This window comes from Lithobates pipiens, unplaced genomic scaffold (genome assembly GCF_037356315.1).
Source record: "Lithobates pipiens isolate NorthernLeopardFrog02 unplaced genomic scaffold, aLitPip1_a1.2 Scaffold_19, whole genome shotgun sequence".
Lineage (NCBI taxonomy): Eukaryota > Metazoa > Chordata > Amphibia > Anura > Ranidae > Lithobates > Lithobates pipiens.
Genome location: NW_027507764.1, coordinates 82,385,357 through 82,399,843, shown reverse-complemented (window position 1 = coordinate 82,399,843; position 14,487 = coordinate 82,385,357). Strand labels below are relative to the sequence as shown.

General features: G+C 41.5%; 1 protein-coding gene and 1 non-coding gene across 15 annotated transcripts in view; both read right to left on the bottom strand.

The window, feature by feature from the left end:
- Window positions 1–14,487, bottom strand: part of KIAA1217 (KIAA1217 ortholog) — a 954,123-nt gene that overhangs the window by 4,912 nt on the left and 934,724 nt on the right. For 12 of the 14 annotated variants that reach the window (XM_077490971.1, XM_077490973.1, XM_077490967.1 and 9 more), the window contains 8 exons: window positions 11,821–11,936; window positions 7,741–7,888; window positions 6,874–7,354; window positions 5,925–6,096; window positions 5,080–5,210; window positions 3,929–4,072; window positions 2,918–3,037; window positions 138–1,757 (listed from right to left, as the gene is read on the bottom strand). In XM_077490971.1, the coding sequence (XP_077347097.1) occupies window positions 138–1,757; window positions 2,918–3,037; window positions 3,929–4,072; window positions 5,080–5,210; window positions 5,925–6,096; window positions 6,874–7,354; window positions 7,741–7,888; window positions 11,821–11,936 (2,932 nt within the window). The remainder of the gene's footprint in view (window positions 1–137; window positions 1,758–2,917; window positions 3,038–3,928; window positions 4,073–5,079; window positions 5,211–5,924; window positions 6,097–6,873; window positions 7,355–7,740; window positions 7,889–11,820; window positions 11,937–14,487) is intronic. The other 2 variants (XM_077490980.1, XM_077490970.1) reach the window with 2 other exon arrangements.
- On the bottom strand, window positions 5,566–5,672 carry LOC143999828 (U6 spliceosomal RNA). The gene has a single exon (XR_013278153.1). It is a non-coding gene; the product is annotated as a U6 spliceosomal RNA (small nuclear RNA).

Sequence of the window (14,487 nt, the reverse complement as noted above, 5' to 3'; positions counted from 1 at the left end):
CCATCACCAAGTAATCAAACATATTAAACTAAAAGTTTGTTAGGCACCTACAGGAAAAGCCAACCACCAGAACAGCAGTCAAATGATTAGGCACCGCTGGAACACACTCATGACTTTGGCTTTTTATGCACAGATACCTTACGTGCTGAAATAGGTAGGGATGATGGAGGCTCTATGACAAGTTTTGTTTCCTCCACAAGCACATGTTCTTTAGCCAAGACAGGAGATTGGGAGAACGTTTTGGTGTCTTCTTTTATTTCAGTAATATCAGACCCTGGCCTTGGCGTCATTTCACTTATCGTGCTTTCCAGTTGCTTAATGGTTTGCTCAAGACTATCTAAAGTTCTGTAAGTGTTTTGCCTGATTTCATCTGTTCTGGTCACTTGATCTGATTCTGCAAGGCCATGGACCTCTAGCTTTTCAAGTGCAGGGTTTGTATTTTCCTCTCTGCTCCTGGATCTTGCAATTTCAAACCTTTTTGCTTCTTTGTGTTGCTTTACTGTTCCATCAAGTTCTTCTTCATCCTCATATACGACCACCTGCAAAGTTTTTTTGCCAGTCTTCGTCCCAGTACGTATGGCTTGGGTCAAAGCTGCCAGCTGCTTTTTAGGGAATTTGAACTTGAATTTCTTTTTTACATCTTGTCTCTGACCAAACTGATAATCAGAGACATCAGACCGGTCTTCGTCTGTGAGTATTGTCTGAGAGGAGGTGCCATCATGGAACATAGATTGTTTCATCTCTGCTAGAGAAGGATAGTTAAATCTGTATCTGCTCTGCTCCTTGACACTTTCTGTAGTAGTTTTTGTTTTAGTTAAGTCAACCTTGTGCTGTGGTGCAGGTGAAGTGTGTTCCTTTTCCTCTTCTACTTCTTCTTCATCTTCTTCCTCCTCTTCAATCCTTGCCTCCGACATAATTTTTTCTAAATCATCATCGCCTTCCTCAAATATGGTTGAAAGCCTTTTATAAGCAGACCTAATATCCATTGGCTCATCAAATATAATAATGACTGGCTTCTTATCTGTACTCACAACAGGATCTTCTGACCCAGCATTGGTAGAAGCATTCAAGTTAACCTTCTCTACGTTCTCACAATCAAGGTTAACTGTCTGGAACTCGTTTCCCTTTCGGTTTACAATATCTTGGACCTCACCTGTAGACAAGACCTGAACTTCCGTGTTTGTTATCATAAAGGCAATGTTATCTACTGGAGACTTTGGTTCATTTGGCGACATCGGGGATATTGCAGGAGAATCTGTGTCCTCAGACGGTGGTTGGCTGACTGTCTTCCTTGAGTTCTTCTGTCGTAGTACAACTCTCTGACCTAAATCTAAATAGGGCATTCCCTGTTCTTGCAAAGCTTTGCTAGGTTCCTGGTTCTCTAAAACATTTTCTACATTAGAAACCTTAACAACTGTTGGCCTTGAAGACTCTGTCTTGTGTTCTATTCTTCCATTACCCACTCCTGGAAGTACAGGTGCGCTCAACTGGTTTAAAGCCTGATTTTTTGGATAACTCATTATAGTGGTGTGTTCTTCTCCTTTGGGTTCTTTTTGTTCTTCATTATTTTTATGTTCATCCCTACCTATGAACAGACTGTATGTAGACTGTTCATTAACAACAACTTTGTTCTCCTGCCTATGCTTAGCAGAATCAGGTGCAGAACTTTGAAAGTGAAATCTCCACTTGTCCTCTGTGCTTTCAACAAGTTTTGGGCTTTCAGGCCTTAAACTTTCTTTTGAAATAGTGCATGACACCTATGGGAAAATATTACAGCGTAAATTGAAAAGTTCATTTTCTTGTCAAAGCTCTTAAGAAGCACTAACAAAACCCAACTCCAGCCAAAACTTTTTTTTTTTTTAGTTTTGCGCAGAGTGGGGAAGGCATAGTACCCCCTTTCAGGTTTTTATTAAGGCTGTGTCCCCATTAGACAGATTTCCCATCACTTTTTGTGATGAAACATCCCTCTTTTTGGGATATGTGCAGCAAAAAAAAAAAACAACTTTCAGTAAAACTTCTAAATGTTAGAACCTCTGTCTTGTTATTATTACTGTATGTGACTTCTTGTTCCATTGACAACTGTTTCCCCAATTTCTGTCCTGCTGCCACGAGGACACGACAAAAATCTCCCTAGTGTGGTCACAGACAGGCCCCCAAGAACAGTCAGCAAATTTACACAGAAATAGAACAAACTGTTCATAAGTTGCTACTGTTGTTTTTTTTTTTTTTTTTTGTTACTATACAGTCAACCCACTTGCTATTATTTACTAATAATGGTAATAATTATAATTCTAACTAATCATTGCAACAAATTACTTATTATTTTTTAAACATTCAGCCTGAAATTGAATAAATAAAATAATTTCATAGATACATACATGTAAAAAAAAAAAAGTTAAAGGAAGCAAGCAGGGAAGGCAGAAATATATGTAAGCATTATAAAACACAAGTACAGCTAGGGAGAGACATTCAACTATTGAAATGTATTACTGCAGCTTGAACGATAAATACATGGACAGCAGGTACATCAAAATTGTCGAGAGTCTAGAGCATAAATTGTTCGATGTGGCCAATTCCAATTTGTTTTAGAGGCATATCAACATGTCTTAAAAGGATCAGATGAGAGTGCCACTGCGCATGGCTGGATGTGTTTTAATTGTTTTTAGCCTTTAGAATTTATGATTAAATAATAAAGTGTAAAGGAAATACTAACCAAGCATCGAACAATCACTTCCCTTTTGTACAGGCATTTTAAAAGGAGGTATCATTTTTTTAAGTAAAGTTTTTGTGAAGGAATGTATCTTTCAGAGTAGCTGACCTCTATAAAGCATTGAATGTTAATGTGGGTAGTTTAGGTTTACTAGGTTGGTTAGTATAAGCCAAGAAGGGTAAAGTTAAGCCTTACACACTGAATTACCTTCTTCTCCTTGGGCAGAGCTAAACCTGGTGGTTTGAAATCTCTCTCTTGTGTCTCTGATTTAGGGGGCTCATACTGCACCTTTGAATTCATTTCCACTATCGAACACTTCTGGAAAGCCTAAAAGATGGAAAATGTTATATATAATGAAGGACGGCTCTTTTCTGCAGGCTAGTAGTCTCACTTAGGATGCTGCTTTTTTCATTGATTGCCTGCAAAAAAAGCAGTTTAGTGGACTAAGTCACTGAAATGTGAAGGAAGTCCTTGGTTCACTGTTATTATAGAAATGTGGCCCGGATGTGCCTGTTTTGAAATGTCTTATTAGGTAATACAATTTCTAATATAAATTGTCACCACAAAATTCCCATTTTCAGTTTTCCTGCTCTCAATAAGAGCAGTTGGCCTGACTAAGTCTCAGATGTTCTTTGTAAATAACTCTTCTCTAAAATTGGATCCTTGTAACCTACCTCACCCACCCTAACAAGACCTCTCCAGGAAAACAACGAATAGCAGTGAAATACACTAAGGGAGCTCATTTTTCTGCCAAACTATTTGTATTTCTGTTCATCCAGTGCTGAGATTTACAGCCAGGCTGGTGACCTGACTATTGCAGTAGTAGAGTATGCTATGAAAAGTTTATTTAACTTCTAGAATTTGAGTCTCTGTCTACACCTTTTTAAGAGCTTACTGGTAACCATGTATGACAACCAATGCAAACAAGATCATTGGTTGGCATTTTACTTACCCTCTCCATGCTCCAGTGTGGTCCCTGACTTCGTTCTTGGTACAGGCAGTTCACTTCAGGCAGAATGACAACCATGCCCTTCTGTCCATTTCCTGTGAGCCCAGCCTGTCATTTACAAGCTCTCTAGGGGGTGCACAATCCCACAGGCTGGGTTCAAAGTACACCAGAACTGAGTGACATTCACATACCGTAATGTGAGTGGCACTCAGTCTTAGAAGAATGCCTGCCCCTACAGCTGAGTAGTTCTGCCAGTATAGGAGTATTACCTGAAGTTCGGCCATGATCCTCTCCCCTTCCTCCTCCTCCTCCTCCTCCTCCTCATCCTTTACAACAGAAGACGTAACTGTGGTCACTGCTGAGGAACCTCTGGGAATTTCTGCTTCCTTGGATGGAAGGACCTCCTCAGAACCCTATATGATAAAATGGAATAACAAAAGCTAAAGGCAAGCTGGCTTCATTCATGTTTACTTCAAAATATATTTTTTAAAAACACTGCACTATACAGGATTATAAATCCACTTCCTTTAGTTACTCACTGCCACAGAGCACTTTTATGTGGACTTGAACCTACACAAAACCTAGTCTTGGAGAAAACCCGGCACAGGGAGAACATATAAGCGCTGCACATAGTGTATCTGGTGTTGAAGGAACACAAAACCCCAATGCTGGAAGTCAAAAGTGCTGGACACTTGAACAACAAAAGGGGGTGTTATAAAATACTTGTAAGCCATATCAATAAACGATATTTGGAAAACTTTTAATTCACTTCCTATCTTCATTGTCTCTCTTATAAGAAAACATTTGACTTTAGTCTTTAGATGAATATGCAATTTGATGGAAGCTTTTGGAGTTTCGAACTTTCCCTGTGATGATCAAAACACAAATGTGCCATGTACAATGTAAAGAAAAAATACAGGCAATTAGTAAAATCAAAAATGATATCCAGAACAAAGCAAAGTCATGTGTAAGTGACCGACAGCTAACACATGGGGCAGCCAGCAGAGGGCAGCCAGGGATAAACAAACCTTTAGCTAGGGGATGCCAAAAACCTTGCAATGGAGACTGAACATAATGCAAGGACTGATAAACAGATGTAAGCAAAGTGCCACTTGGGGAGAGAAGTACAGACAATGAAATGATGTAAAGGTAGCTTTTCATTGGCAAGGTGATGCCCCCATTTCAACAGCGCCACAGAAACTCACAAGCCATAGACTACTAATCTTTTATCTATCAATCAAATCCATTTTAAACAGTTACCAATTTTAAATGACTAATCAGTGACTCACTAGTGTTGTGGAAGACCAAAAGCCCTAAATCACATTCTGTCAGTCACTGTTTACTATTCTTGGCTGCATTTTGCACATCCTCAGTGACATCTTGATTGAAATCTGGTATTTTACAATACACATGCCTTTACCTTGCTGTCTCTCCATTCCGCACCCCATGAGGTGCTCATTCCGGACCCTGGTGGGTATATACGGCGAGGAGGGGGTGGAGGAGGTGACTTGATTAATTTATCACTTTCTTGCTCAGTTTCCTTGTTACCCTCTAGAACAAATTTAATGTTAGTGACAAAATCGCTGCATTTTTAAATAAAACAAATCTATACTATATGTTTTTTGTTTTAGATAATATGTTATTATTTTGAGACGCCAAAGTACGATGGTCCTACTGATTTCTTATTGGATAAAACGTTTTTCTTTTTTTTTTCGTAAAATAATGTTTTAATCAAGAAGCTTTTCAAATTATTAACATACAAAGGAGCATGTGATTGCAATACTATAACAAAAAAGCATACTTGTACAGGATATCTAGAATTGAAATAATACCAAGGATATAAAATAACCCTGTGGCAAACGGGATGCTTGAAAACCACTTAGAAAACCAATGGTTAGAAACCTAATAAAATATTGAACGCTTCACAAATTTGTGATTCATCCTTGCAAAGGGGCCATGCTAATCTTCTCTGTATTGTTCCAATTTTAGTATATGTGGTCCCAAAGCAAGCACATACCATTTGTTTTTATGAAATGTATAATATATACACAATGATATTATAAAATATAGCCTAACATATGTTACACTTGATTAAGAAAATTCTAAAATACAGAGTGTTGATTAACAGCTTTTTTTTTAAACTTACGACTATTTAAAACAATAACCCTATGAGGCCATGGGTAGATAATAAAAGGTCTGGAGTTCCAATCATGCACAAGATATTACAGATAGCTTGCAGCTACAGCTGGATGTAAGAACTCTTACCAATGACCTCAAATTTTTCTCCGCTGTCCACTTTCAAAGACTGAGCTGGTATCTCTAGGCTGGGGATGGACTTCATTATATTGGCCTGTGCCTCTTCTAACATCTTCTCAAACTCTTTTCCATTATAATGGTCCAGATTTTGTCTTTTCTCTTCAAACTTTCTCTCTGCTTCCTGTAGTAAGACAAGAAATAAAGTAAACCAGAATCTTGGCAAATGGTAACAAATTGCCAGAAAACACAATTGGAGTTGTAGAAAAACAAACATTTGTGCATGTATGAATGTGAGGGATCTTAGACTGTAAGCTCCTTGAGGACAGGGACGGATTGATGTGAATGTACAATATATATGTAAAGCTATTCCTTTACATATATATTGCGAAGATGTGTTACTGAAAATGTGCTACTGCACATGAACAAGGGCTTGGCTGCAGGAAAACACAACAGGCCCCCTGATTATGTAATTGAAGAAGATTTCAGTCCAGAACCAGGCGTGTGGTTGCCTTCCAAGGATTACAGCCGGATTACTGGATGTAAGTGTATCGGTTTGGAGGATAACCCACAGGAGGGAGAACAGAAAATAGGTTCAACCTAAAGACAGCCCCCATAGCATCTGGTACATAACTTCCCTTCACTACCCGGCTGCTTTGTTTGCCACAGGCTAAGCTTACACAGGGCAGGGGACTATGTCTCGGTTGTAATGTGACAGCAATGTGCCAATGTCCAAGAATTAATACTATTACATGGCAGAAGGTGAGTGAGTCACGTCTCCATATGTGAAAGTACCTGGTCATTTTCCTGTCAACCAGCAGAAAACAGAGTAGCGGGCAGAGTATAAAAAGGTAAGCATATCCAGGAGATTGGGCCATTTAAAATCAAACTGTTGGTTTGCCCTGCATGAGCAAAGCACAGACTCACTTTAAACCACATGCAGCCAATGAGGACTTTTTACCTCTATGGAGACGGCTCGATTCCTGTAGGCCACATGCTGAATTTCTTCAATAAATAGGCTCTGCGCAGAAGACCCATTATGCTGAGTGGGCTGTACTGTTGGAGATTGCTCTTGAGCACCAGGGGCTGATAAACCTGTTGAATGATAACTGGCTGGCACTTCTGTCACGTGACCCGTCTGATTAATGGAGTTATGAACATGGTTAATCAGTGCTGAAGAGTGTTGAGATTGCCGCATATGGACAGGTGAGCTTTGTACTTGGTGAACTTTGACCCCGGCGGATAGAGGCACCACCTCTGACTTTACAGACACCTTCTGCGATTCCGTCACGTTTACTGCTTCTGTCTGTGTTGGCTGAAGATATGCATGACTTTTTTCTTCTCTGTGTTGGGCAATATCTGTTTCTGTAACTTTGTCGGTGATAATAAATTGGGTATTCTGATTAAAGTCAACAACTTTAGATGGTCCATCACTAACTTGCCTAGGGGGGACCAGAAAACAAACAGAAGGTCATTTCTACTTTATACTTGGCTTGCATAATATTTTTAATGAATACAGATATGTTCATTCATATTTTAACTAAATTATGCCAACATGAGATGTAAGATTGATTAGACACTAGGTTACTGTTTATATCGATATCTGCAGCTTTGAAACAGCCCCTTCATTGTAAAGCTATAAAAGGTGCTCTGGGGCCTGAACATACTGATTAATTACTGTTCAGTAAGTGGCAGTATTGATCCCTGCCAGAGGCAGAGCAGAATCAAATGTCTTGGTCTTGTCAACCTGCCCCTATATCTCAGCCTGGCGGTGTTTTGCTGAACATTATTACAAATATATAGACAGAGGTCAGTGATTGGGTGTCACCTTCTTAAGGATGATAGGGCGTCAGTCATGCTTCGGATCCTCTTTAATAAGCTGTCCAGCTTGTGGGGTTCTTCTTTGAGGAATCTTACTGCCTCCACCTCCACCCGCAGCACCGCTCTCATCTTATTCTGCAAGTATGGAAACTCCCCTGGGAACAAGAGAGGAGACCTCATCATACATTCTACTCTAAAAAGCAATGTAACAAATAAAATGGAAAATACATTAAACAAAATCAGGCTGATATAATAAGGTTTTGCAGAGGACAAGGATTCTGTGCAAAGTGCATGAGGTCAAAGACCATCCAGTCTGATTTCATTTTATTATAGTCAGTTCAGAAAAAAAGGTGACTGGTGGTTACACAAACCCACAAATCCACACAGGATTACTGCACTTGAGTAAAAAAAAAAAAAAAAAAGAAACAATAATTGTATATATATATATAAATATATATATGTATATATGTGCTATAGTAAAGATATACTTAAATATAGAGCTATTTGCTCTTGCAAAGTGGTTTCAAGTTTATTTTTTATCAACATTTTTTTTAGCTCTCATCATTGCATGGTATGCAAAATCTATTGTGTATGCCCGGGCATTGATTCTTGTACCTTTTGTCCATCTCAATCTTAAATAAACTGTCAATTGAAATACATAGGATATTGAGATCACGGATGCTAGCTACCTGATCACCCCAATCCTCTGTTTTGATGTCACTGAGCTCATTAACTCTGGCTCCCTATTTTCTCAAAGTTAGAAGGTACTGAAGCTAGAGGATAACCATGATATCCAGGCAACTAGCATTGTCGTAGCTCAGAAAATTCTTGTACCCTTATTGGGGCAAATATTCTAAACCAGCCTTTTTCAAACTGAGGTTCCCCTTAGGAACCCTTGAAATATTTCCTGTTTCTCTGCTAAAAAGATTTAAAAGAGGTGTATGTTTTTTTTTAAGATACCTTGGTGGATGCAGCATCGGTTCAATGCTTGTCTTTGTCTTTTCTGATCGGTTCAATGCTGCATCGGTCCCCGCCACCTCTAACACCAATCAATCAAACACCGCTGGTCGGTTCTCACAGCTCCACGAGCATAGAGCTGGAGACTGTCAGTCAGCAGCTTTCTGCTCTGCCCCCCCCCCCCCACGTTCACTTGAGCACTGGGCTGTGGAGGGGGGGGGGGGGCCAGAAGCAGCTGGCTCAAGCTCTTAGTGGCTTGCCGAGAGGCTGAGCCGGGTGCCAGTCTAGGCATGTGGGCGGATCCTGACTCCATTGTCGCGATCTTGCCTGAGCTTGGATCGGCACTGTGATGTCAGCAGACAGCAGGCTTCAGCCTGCTATTTGCTGAAAACAGGTCACCGGAGTGCAGAACGGACTGCACTCCTGTGATCCACAGGAGAAGTACAGCCAAACAAGGCCAGCAAAAGACCGATGAGAGATTTTGAACGGAAACTGGGACCGTGTGTATGCTCCATCGGAATTTTGCTGGCCGAATTTCTGCCAGCAAAAGTTTGAGAGCAGGTTCTCAATTTTTCCGATCGTGTGTATGCAATTCTGACACGCAAAAACTCACGCATGCTCAGATTCAACTACGAGATGGAAGTTATTGGCTACTGGCTATCAGTGGCGGAATTATAGGGGTCGCCAAGATCGCCATGGCGACCGGGCCCCTTGCTGCAGGGGGCCCTTTAGGCCCCCTGTACTCTTCCGTAGGAGGGGAGGCTGAGAGGAGCTCCTCTATCATCAGCCGAACTGAAATCGGCTCTGTGCGGGAGCTCCTTACATTAGGGTAAAGTGTGTGCTCTTTGTCTCCCCCTACAGTGCAGTACCCGGCAGGAAGAGCCAAGGTACTGTAAATGCCTGCCGTTTTTTTTTTTATAAGACTAGCTACTGCATTTGTGTTTATATGTGTGTGTGTGAGCATGCTTGTGTGTGTGTGTGTGACCATGCTTGTATGTATGTGTGTGTGAGCATGCTTGTATGTGCGTGTGTGAGCATGCTTGTATGTATGTGTGTGTGAGCATGCTTGTATGTGCGTGTGTGAGCATGCTTGTATGTGCGTGTGTGAGCATGCTTGTATGTGCGTGTGTGAGCATGCATGTATGTGTGTGTGTGTGAGCATGCTTGTATGTGCGTGTGTGTGTGAGCATGCTTGTATGTATGTGCGTGTGAGCAAGCATGCTTGTATGTATATGTGTGAGCATGCTTGTATGTGCGCGTGTGAGCATGCTTGTATGCGAGTGTGTGAGCATGCTTGTAAGTGCGTGTGTGAGCATGCATGTATGTATGTGTGTGTGTGAGCATGCTTGTATGTATGTGCGTGTGAGCAAGCATGCTTGTATGTATGTGTGTGAGCATGCTTGTATGTGTGCGTGTGAGCATGCTTGTATGTGAGTGTGTGAGCATGCTTGTATGTGCGTGTATGACCAATGGATAGATTCATGCATAGCATAGCATGAATCTATCCATAGCCACCGCTGGAACCCCCATATTTAGGTGTCTGGTCCCTTTTGGGGTGTCGGGCGCCTGAATTACAGCGGCGGGGGGTGTTTTTGCAGCACCTGATTAGAGCCATGGGCTCTAATAGGCTTCAAAATAGGTGAACTGCGAGCGCCATGCTTGACGCTCACAGTCTACCCAGGTGTGTTAGAAAAGTGAATTAATATTCACTTTCCTAACACTGAACCACCTCTCCACCAATCAGGTGTGCGGGTCTGTTACCCATCACCTGATTGGCTGAAACGATAGGCGCAGCTACTGGATGCCTATCAGGAGGAGAGGACAGGAGATGAGGATGGCAGGAGATGCATGGAGGACCCCGCTCATGGCCGTTACCCGCTGCCCCACCCAGACAGGGTAAGTGGCAGGCAGACAGTGAGCGGGTGGTGGGGATTCACAGTGGCAGCATTTGAAGGGCACACCAACAGCATTTGATGGGCACAGTGGCAGCATTTGTTGGGTACACTGGCAGCATTTGATGGGCACAGCGGTGGCATTTGATGATGGGCACAGCGACAGAGTTTGATGGGCACAGCGGTGACATTTGATGGTACAGTGGTGGCGCTTGATGGTACAGTAGTGGCGTTTGATGGGCACAGTGGCTTTAATTGATGTTTTTTAAATCGGTTCCTTTATATGCGGCCACCCACTTGGGACTGGGCCCTGGTGTTCCACCATCGGGCTCGGAGAAAAGAGCCCTGTCCGGAGGTCGGGGGGGGGGGGGGGCCCTCCAAGGTTTCCTGCATCGGGGCCCTGAAGGTTCTAGTTACGCCACTGCTGGCTATTGAACTTCCTTTTTCTAGTCCCGTTGTACGTGTTGTATGTCACCGCATTCTTGACGGTCGGAATTTGGTGTGACCGTGTGTATGCAAGACAGCTTGAGTGAAATCCTGTTGGAATTCCGTCAGGAAAACCATCAGAGCTTTTTCCAACTGAAATTCCGATCGTGTGTACAGGGCATAAGAGTTCCATGGACCACTGGTTGAGAAACACTGTTCTAAACTATTTAGCTGCAAAATGATATTAAAGCTAAATTAAAAGGAAAATAATAAAAACAATTAGCAGACCTGTAATAAAAAATAAAAAAACACTTTTGATACCTTCACTAAAGAGCTGTCCCCCTGCAGTAATTATTTTCCTCCATGAGATGTCCTAAGGCTTCTGAATTAAAGGACAGCTCGTATCATTCGCCCTGCTTCCCCTGAGCCCAGGCTGTACCTGACCCCTGGGTGTTGTCATACACACCCCATTGTCAAGTAATACTGCACTGAATGGTGCATTCACATCATTATTTGAGAGCTGACCACTCCAGCAGTAAAGACTGTCCTCTTCCACCTCTGAAAAAGAGGAAGGACCCATGACATCATCAGACTCGACAGGAGACAATTAGGGGAAAATGTATGTAGTTTACATATTTGGGGGTGGGGAGGGCAGGTGGCGGGGGGTTTAGACAACCTGCACCAATTTTAGGCAAGGAGACCTTGAGAACAATTTGTGCTTTTTTTAAATGGTTATTCCTAGGCTTGGCAATGTCTACAAAGAATGGCAAAGAGACTGAATATGGACCAAGTTTGGCAAGCCGGAATTATACCTTTTAAGTTAGACACTGCTTCTCCAATCTGGCGCAGCACAAACGCTCGATCCTCAACGTCCTTTAATGTAACAACTCTAGAGGCGGAGTCCTTCTCTACAAAATTCTCCAAGTCACTGCAAAGAAAACATACACAGCCCATTGAGAAAACCATCGGAATTAGCTATTAAAACAAAGAGCAATGTACAATGTGCAGCAACAACCAATCAGAATCCATCTTTCACTGATCTAACTGATTAGTGTTCACCACACTGGTTACAATATATTGCCATGGAATAACATACATTTACATAATTTTTTTAAATTCAGGAAAACAAGTCCACCTAGTGACAGAAATATCAATTTCGGGCAGACTCTGCTTTATAACATTATGTTCCCCAACCTCTAAGCTATAAGCAGACACTTTTAGATGAAGCAGTGCCAGGGATGGATGCATATTAAGCACACAGCTTTCTGTGCACGGCAGTATTTGGCAAAGTCTTTGAATATATTTAGGAAGTCACAGCGAGCTCCTGTGCCTGTATTTTACTTTCTGATTTGTAACACTAACACAGGAGAGTAACGTTAGTCACAGGAACTATCAGCAAAGCCCAGATGTAGGAAAATGCATAAAAATAACAGATTTTCTCATCTCTTCATTTCCCAGCTGCCTCTTCCATCTCAGTGCACAAATCGCACCTCCTGCAGGACAAACATGACACACTTCTGTGTAGACTGGCATCCTGAGCGTATTGATGATCGGGTTAACGCTTGTGCTGAAGTGTAGAAACAACCCCCTTTAGCAAAACAGCTATTTCTCTATAGCCTTGTAATATTAAACTCCAAAAACAACCATATATTCAGTGGGATTTTTCTGATACCAATAGAAATACACCAAATGACTAAAAGATGAACAATTGCATCCATAAGAAAAACATTTCTAAAATCATACGGAGTACCAAAATGTTATCAATAAAAAATTATTTACACTAATGCCTCCATGCCATCTGAAATATTATTACTTAAACCTGGGAAAGAACCTAACGCACCTCAAAATTTCAGGCCGATTTCATTATTAAATATTGATGTGAAAATACATGCCAAATTATTGGAAAATAAGTTGGCCAGATTTCTACCATCCTTAATGCAGAAGGACCAGGTGGGTTTTGTCATCAAGCTCCTGATGCTACCAGGCAAATGATCAACCTCATTTACTTGGCGGAAAAGTCGGGGAAGCCTTCTATGCTTTTTGCCCTGGACGCAGAGAAGGCTTTTGACAGAATTCACTGGGGTTATCTCTCTAGGGTACTAGACAAATTCAGCTTTTGTATTACATACATTCAGCAATATCAGCATTGAACTCTACCCCTTCGGCTTATGTAGTTGCAGAAGACATGTACTCCACAGCCTTCGAGATATCTAACGGCACACATCAAGGGGGCCCCCTTCTCACCACTGATATTCCCTTTACTTATGGAACCATTGCCCGAGAAGATTAAAACTCATCTTGTTATACAGGAGATTTCATCCCAAGGCCAACAACATACTATCACGTTAATGGTTGGTGGCGTTATACTGTCCCTGTCCAACCCGCTCCACTCACTCCCTGTAGTCCATGATGTTCAAAGTCTCCTATTATAAAATCAAGATGGAACAATTAGGGGTCATCTAGTCTGTACTCAGGGGAGGAACCAGGCAGCCTGTGTGCACCACAGGAGAAGTAGAATTGTCCAATCCAATAAATGATATCAAAAAGATCTGATAAGAAAGCAACAAAGAATGCCCACACTTCACCAACTCTTCCCCGAAAGTTATGCAAAGGGTTCTAAATCTCAGTTGGGAAGTCAAGGGGAGATGTTGGCATTCATGTGGGTCTTTTTGATATAATTTATTGGATTAGTAGATTATACTCCTCCTGTGGTGCGCCACAGGCCACTTGGGTCCACCCCTGAGTACAGACTAGATGAGACCTAATTGTTGCATCTTTCCCTGGGTCTAAGGGTGAATTTGTAGTTAGCTAAATTGCCATCTTCAGCCTGGTCCTGGAGTGGTGTTGCTTCTCTTGGTCTAAATAACTCTTGCTGAAGAAGCCATACAGGTGAAACATGTCAAAGAAATAGGCTTATTTGAAGCTTTAACTGCGGAAATTTGTATTGAAAAAATGTTTGTACTTAGCATGATTTAAAAATAGTTTTTATTATGGATGCAATAAACTGTTAAATTTGGACCACAGTTGCCTATTTTCTATTCTCGCTGGGAGCACTGTATTGGCAAACGTTGAACACCCATAACAACTAGACAGTCTGCATACTTTAGTGGGAACAAGCCTTGAAAATACAACTCCCTCTACAGAAAAAAAGTGTCCCATGCCCCTAACTTGAGAACACATTAATGAGAATTTCTACTTTAGCATACAGTTTCTTCTTATGTTTATCACATTATAGGTGAGAAGGTCTGAAATATGTATCTTCTGCTCAGAAATCAGCATGTAGGGATAGTACAGGCACAAAGTATGTCAGCGATTCAGTTATACCACTGCATACTGGCAAAAGTGATAACTGGATTGCAATAATAGAATTGTGAAACATGAGAAAGACATAGCAAAAGGCCCCAAAGAGAGGAGAAATCCACCCGATTGTCACCAGAACAGGTGCTGCCCCCCAGAAGATGTCCTGTCTGTTCTTGCTG